The sequence below is a fragment of the Euprymna scolopes genome, chromosome 11 (assembly GCF_053919585.1).
Source record: "Euprymna scolopes isolate OS-2025 chromosome 11, ASM5391958v1, whole genome shotgun sequence".
Taxonomy (NCBI): Eukaryota; Metazoa; Mollusca; class Cephalopoda; order Sepiida; family Sepiolidae; genus Euprymna; species Euprymna scolopes.
The window spans coordinates 133,655,528-133,662,123 of NC_136492.1; the positions used below are offsets into that span (position 1 = coordinate 133,655,528).

General features: G+C 42.0%; 1 protein-coding gene across 1 annotated transcript; it reads left to right on the plus strand.

The window, feature by feature from the left end:
- The first annotated feature begins 337 nt into the window (after positions 1-337).
- Positions 338-6,270, plus strand: LOC145288209 (protein CFDP2-like). Its single transcript, XM_080136254.1, has 2 exons — positions 338-931; positions 6,265-6,270. Exons 1-2 carry the CDS (start codon positions 338-340, stop codon positions 6,268-6,270), a joined length of 600 nt encoding a protein of 199 aa, XP_079992380.1.
- Positions 6,271-6,596: the final 326 nt, after the last annotated feature.

A 6,596-nucleotide genomic window follows, 5' to 3' on the forward strand; every position in this document is an offset into this window, starting at 1 on the left:
CTTGGAGAGAAAACCAGCTATGCATCTGTATAGGACTAAACAGGGGAGCGACAGTTACCGGTTATAAGCCTACAGCTCAATTGGCGTACAGCTGGGCGGCAGGGGTCGGTCCTAACGGTGAGAGAAGTTATTTAATTTCTTTGGGCAGGTACCGTCTGCCACAAAGCTGAGCAGCCCTCAGCCAGTAAGGTGCTATCCCGCCACTGGCCACCTACCCTACTGGGTGCGTAGGGTATAAGATAATTCCAACAAGTGGCCAGTAACCATTGCACCAAACAAAACCAAAAGAAACACAAAGAACCCAACACTCAGGCTAGGGTGCTGGAATATTCGTACCATGACGACTGGCCTATCTACCGACATACGCAACATCTCCGATATTCGAAAAACTGCCATCATCAACAACGAGCTATCGAGACTCAAAGTAGACATCGCTGCACTCCAAGAAACACGCTTAGCTGACACCGGATGCCTAGAGGAATCGGACTATACCTTCGTCTGGCAAGGAAAACAGGAAGAGGAGGTCCGGGAACACGGTGTTGGTTTCGCAGTCAGAAACTCACTGCTTCAGAACGTACAACTCTCTGATTCAGCTACTGAGCGCCTAATCTCACTACGACTGAACACCACAGATGGAACAATTAATCTATTATGTGTGTACGCCCCAACACTCGCAGCGCCTGACGACATCAAGGAGCACTTCTACACACAGCTGGATAGCACCATCAAGGCATTTCCACAAAGTGAAGACCTGATTATACTTGGGGACTTTAATGCACGTGTGGGTGGCGACAACGATGTATGGCCGAGTTGCCTTGGTAACTTTGGAGTGGGCAAATGCAATGGCAACGGTCAGCGCCTTCTAGAACTCTGTGCCTACCATGACCTCTGCATGACCAACACATTCTTTGCTGCAAGATCGCACCACAGAGTGTCCTGGAGACATCCCAGATCAGGGCGTTGGCACCAGCTCGATCTAATCATTACTAGACGAAGGTACCTCAAACATTTTCTGATGTCTAGAACCTACCACAGTGCTGATTGTGATACAGATCATTCCCTTATATGCAGCAGAGTCAAACTTCAACCCAAAGATTTCTACCACACTAAACTGGAGGGTGTTGCCCGTATTGATGTTAGCAAGACCACATACTCAGATCGCAATGCGAAATTCAATGAGATGTTAACCTCCACCTTCAAAGAGATAACACCCGGACTGCATCTGAACAGCGCGAAACACTGAAAAATGCTATCCACTCTAAAGCTCTCAAAGTCTTTGGGGGGGGAGGAAAGGTAGCAAACGCAATGACTGGTATGATGCCAACTCTGCTACCCTCAACCCTTCGATTGAGGCCAAGCGTTTGTCCTTGCTCTCATACAAGGCCAACCCATCTCCTACATCGCTAGCTGCACTGAGGCTTTCGAAAAGGGCAGTTCAAAAGGCTGTAAGAGAAGCTGCAAACAACTACTGGATGGAACCCTCCAAGTCTATCCAGCATGCAGCTGATACAGGAAATATAAAAAAAAATATGTATAACGGGATCAGGAGAGCTTCAGGACCCATAATTAACAAAACTGCTTCACTGAAGTCTAAATCGGGTGAACCCATACTAGACAAAGTAAAACAGCTAAACAGATGCGTTGAACACTACTCCGAGCTTTACTCCAGGGAAAACATGTTACATCAGTCCGCCCTGGATGCCATTGATCGCCTACCACTGATGCATCAGCTCGATGAGGAGCCTTCCATAGAAGAACTATCCTGGGCAATAGACAGACTGCCATCAGGAAAAGCCTCGGGAAAGGACTATATTCCAGTTGAGGTCTTAAAAAGTGGAAAGGCTAGCCTGATTGAGCCCCTCCATAGTCTTCTGATACAGTGTTGGAGATAAGGCTCAGTGCCTCAGGGCATGAGAGACGCAAATATCATCACTCTCTACAAACACAAAGGGGGCCGCGGTGACTGCAACCACTACCGCGGTATCTCACTGTTGAGTTTCGTTGGCAAGATATTCGCACGTATAGTATTACTGCGACTAAACGTTCTTGCCGATCGAATCTACCCAGAATCTCAATGCGGTTTTCGTTCAGAGAGATCAACAATCGATATGATCTTCTCCCTACGCCAACTGCAAGAGAAGTGCAGAGATCAAAACCAGCCTCTGTATATTGCCTTTATAGACCTGACCAAGGCATTCGATCTCGTGAGCAGAGATGGACTATTCAAAATTCTCCCACTGATTGGATGCCCACCAAAACTCCTCAGCATCATAAGATCCTTTCATGATGGCATGAGGAGCACTGTGCAATTTAACGGTGGCATGTCTGCTGAGTTCGGGGTGAGGAGTGGTGTCAAACCGAGTTGTGTGTTGGCCCCAACAATCTTCGGCATCTTCTTCTCCCTACTCCTTAAGCATGCTTTCAAGAACACAACGGATGGTATCTGCTTGCACTCCAGGTCAGATGGTGGTCTCTTCAACATCGCCAGACTCCGCTCCAGGACAAAGACCAGGACAGTTCGGATAAGAGACATGCTGTTTGCCGATGATGCAGCTATAGCATCGCATCAGGAAGATGGTCTTCAAAGACTGATGGACAGGTTTGCTAATGCTTGCAGCCTGTTCGGTCTCACCATCAGCCAGAAGAAAACTCAAGTCATGGGACAAGCAACCGCCTCCACACCCAGCATCACAATCCAATACACACCACTGGAGGTCGTACGCCAGTTTCAATATCTAGGCTCCACTACTTCAGACACCCTCTCATTGGACGTGGAGCTAAACAAAAGGATTGGAAAGGCATCTACACCCCTCTCTAAACTAACTAATAGAGTCTGGGAAAACAGGCACCTTACCACCTTCACAAAGATGACTGTCTACAGAGCGTGCATCCTCAGTGGTCTACTGTATGGGGGTGGATCCTGGACTACATACTCAACACAAGAGAGGAAGGTCTTCCATATGAGGTGTATACGTAAGATACTTGGTATCACATGGTAGGACAGAGTGAGTAATACTGATGTTCTGCAGAGAGCGGGCATCCCATCCATTTACTCCCTACTGCGTGAGCGACGTCTTCGCTGACTGGGCCATGTGCGCAGGATGGATGATGGGCGCACCCCTAAATACCTTCTCTATGGCGAGCTTGCCTCAGGCTCAAGAAAGAGGGGGCGACCCCACCTTCGCTACAGGGATGTCTGCAAGCGTGACATGAAGGCTCTCTCGGTGGACAGGAATACATGGGGCAGATCTGCAGCTGACAGAACTGCCGGGAGGAAAATGATACGCAAGGGGATTATCATAAGCGAGAGGACCCTCCATGTTGAAAATGCTGCAAAGAGAGCTAGGAGAAGAGCGAGTGTACAGGCGGAACAGCCGGACGAAGCGGCAAATTGCATAATAACCTTCGTATGTCAAGGCTGTGGCAGAGTGTGCAAATCTAGAATTGGTCTCTACAGTCACACAAAAGGATGCAAACAGGCAACATCTTAATACGGCGCTGATCCATAGTCGTTTCGACTGACGGATGCCACACACACTCACATATATTTAAGGGCCCATCGGTAAACAAATATAATGTATTGGAAAAGAAAAAGAAAGAAACGAAGACTTCACTGATTCAAAAGAGTGTTCAAATCAAGTTGTAAAAAATGGATACAGTATATATATATATATATATATATATATATATATATATATACTGTATCCATTTTTTACAACTTGATTTGAACACTCTTTTGAATCAGTGAAGTCTATATATATATATATATATATATATATATATATATATATACATATATATATATATATATATATATATATATATATATATATATATATATATATATATATATATATAATCAGAGTCCATATTCTGTAGGGTGTTTTTGAACCGAGTCAAAGACGGGTACTTTTGCTAAAAAAAAAATATATATATATATATATATATATATATATATATATATATATATATATATATATATATATATATATATATATATATATACTAGCCAAAGTACCCGTCGTTGACTGGGTTCAAAAACAGCCTACAGAAAATGGACTCTGATTTATGAAAGTATGATAGGTTATGAAAAGAAAGGGTTGTAAAGAGATAGCTTCGAATTTGGGAGTAGCAAAGCAAATTATGGTGTAAGTATAAATAAAATGCATAAACCACATAATTTATTATACTATACCTGCTCACACTGAGACACTTCTCACAATAGTCTGTTACAATACCTTGTAAAACTTTGTGTCTTATTTCCATTCTATTGTGGTCAGTAACGAACGGACACTCAATAGTGTATTATACCATATTTCTTCAAACTGAAACACTATTACCAAAGTATACGTACTCAGATAGATAGGAAAAGCCGTTATTAAAGTGTGTGCAAGTTTCAATTCTATGGAGGCCAGGCGCGAACGTAGACCCCAGAATTTTATTATGCTATCCCTATTTAACTTAAAACACATTTACGAATGTATTCTCATGTACATCTATATCAAAAACACTTGCAATTTTTCTTTTAATTTTTTTATTTCGATACTTTGTGGACCAGGCGCGTACGCACGCCCCACAATTTTAGTGAATCATCATTATGCCAGATCAAGCATACTTATCCATGTGTCTCGATACATCTTCTATAATTATATGTGATCAGTTTCTATACTAGTTCACCATATAGAGCCTATGTGTGACCAGACACACACACAACCGTTCAGTTTTATATATATATATATATATATATATATATATATATACATATATATATATAAATATATATATATATATATATATATATATATATATATATAAACTGAGCGGTTGTGTGTGTGTCTGGTCACGAATAGTTTCTTCATCCTTGGACCTCTATTGTTCCTGATATTCATAAATGACCTCCCCGACATTATTGCCTCTGAGATGGGTATATATGCTGATGACACTACACTCTATGGCAGGCACGACAGGAAGACGAATGAACACATTTCTAAAGAAATGTCAGAAACACTAGAGGAAGACCTCCAATCGGTAGTGGAATGGGGACAAATGTGGTTGGTCGCGTTCAATGCTGCCAAGACTAAACTAGTTCCATTCAATAATTACAAGAAACCCTCTCTACCACCCATAGCAATGGCCAACGACTCTTTATCTGAGAGTCCATCTTTCAAACTCCTTGGCCTAACGTTCACAGGAAACATGAGTTAAAACAATTACATTGAAGGCATTGCCAGGGCCGCTGCAAGAAAGGTGGGCTCTCTCTACCGTGCTAGAAAACTACTAACACTCGAAAGTGTCCTGTACCTCTATAAGGCCACCATTCGCCCATGTATGGAGTATTGCTGCCACATATGGGCTGGTGCATCTGCTACTAGTATCTCGCTCCTTGACAAGGTTCAAAAGAGAGTCGCAAACCCGATAGGCCCTGAACTGGCATCTAAGCTTCAGCCTCTGTTCCATCGACGAAATGTTGCATCCCTCTGCCTTTTCTACAAGTATTTTAGTGGTAAATGCTCTGACGAACTGCAATCACTTGTGTCCCCACGACGTGTGCATCCTCGACAAACCCGACAGACTGCTAAATCCCACCCCCACACTGTAGAGATCCCTAGATGTAAAAGATCGTTTTACTCCAATAGTTTCTCCCCAGAACCGCTAGACTCTGGAATTCCATTCCATGCCCCTGCTTCCCCAACAGTACTGACGTGCAGAAGTTCAAGTGTAACGTGAACCGACACCTTGCTGCCCAAATCCCTTCATAGTTCCCCAGTAGTTGTTGCCCCTGATAGTAGCCCCCTACACCAAAGTGGCAATTTGCCTTGTTATGGGTGAAAATGTAAAAAAAAAAATGTATATGTATATAATGTGAAATTGTCAGTCTGCGAGTTTGAGTGACTGTGTGTGCACACCTCCCTACTAAACTATTTGTCAATTTTGAGTCTACAGCCTCCACAATAAACATAATGTGTATTAGGATTGCGGATTCTTTTTAATGCGTGTTCGACCAGAAACATGGCTGTCACGGGGTCAAAGTTAAGCGGTTTGATTTTTGAAACTCCACCGCCTAATTTGGTTTGGTTGTTTTGTGTTATAAGTTTTGAATTTAACAAATCCTAATATTACCAAAATGGCAACTGCTTCTTTTAAAAATTGACTGATGTATTTTAACTATATTGTATTTAACTATTTGCTTCCATGCGAGCTGTTTCTATTATTTGTTATTGTTTTTATTTGTATTTTTTATTTATTTATTTTTTCCTCTTTTAGCCTTAACCAACTGTTTATACGTTCTCTTTAAATTTATTTATTTAATGCATTCTAATTACATATGCGTAGAAATGGTCTTTAACATTTTAGTTCCATGCGAGCCGTTTTGTGAACAGAACTTACTCAGAAACGAATAGTCTATACAAAAATACAGAACAGAGCTAGGGATACCTGTCTTTATACTAAAGAAGACAGAAGTTTAACCTAAAAAAACATAAAAAAGAAAAAAGTAAAATTACCATACACATGTGCGCACTATAAATAGATACAAAATCCGGGGAAAGGAAGTGAAGCCCCCACCTACCGTTCACACTAAGAACATGGTTACGCTC

Coding starts and splice junctions, on each gene's coding strand:
- LOC145288209 (XM_080136254.1), top strand. CDS start 338: ATGACGACTGGCCTATCTACCGACATACGCAACATCTCCGATATTCGA.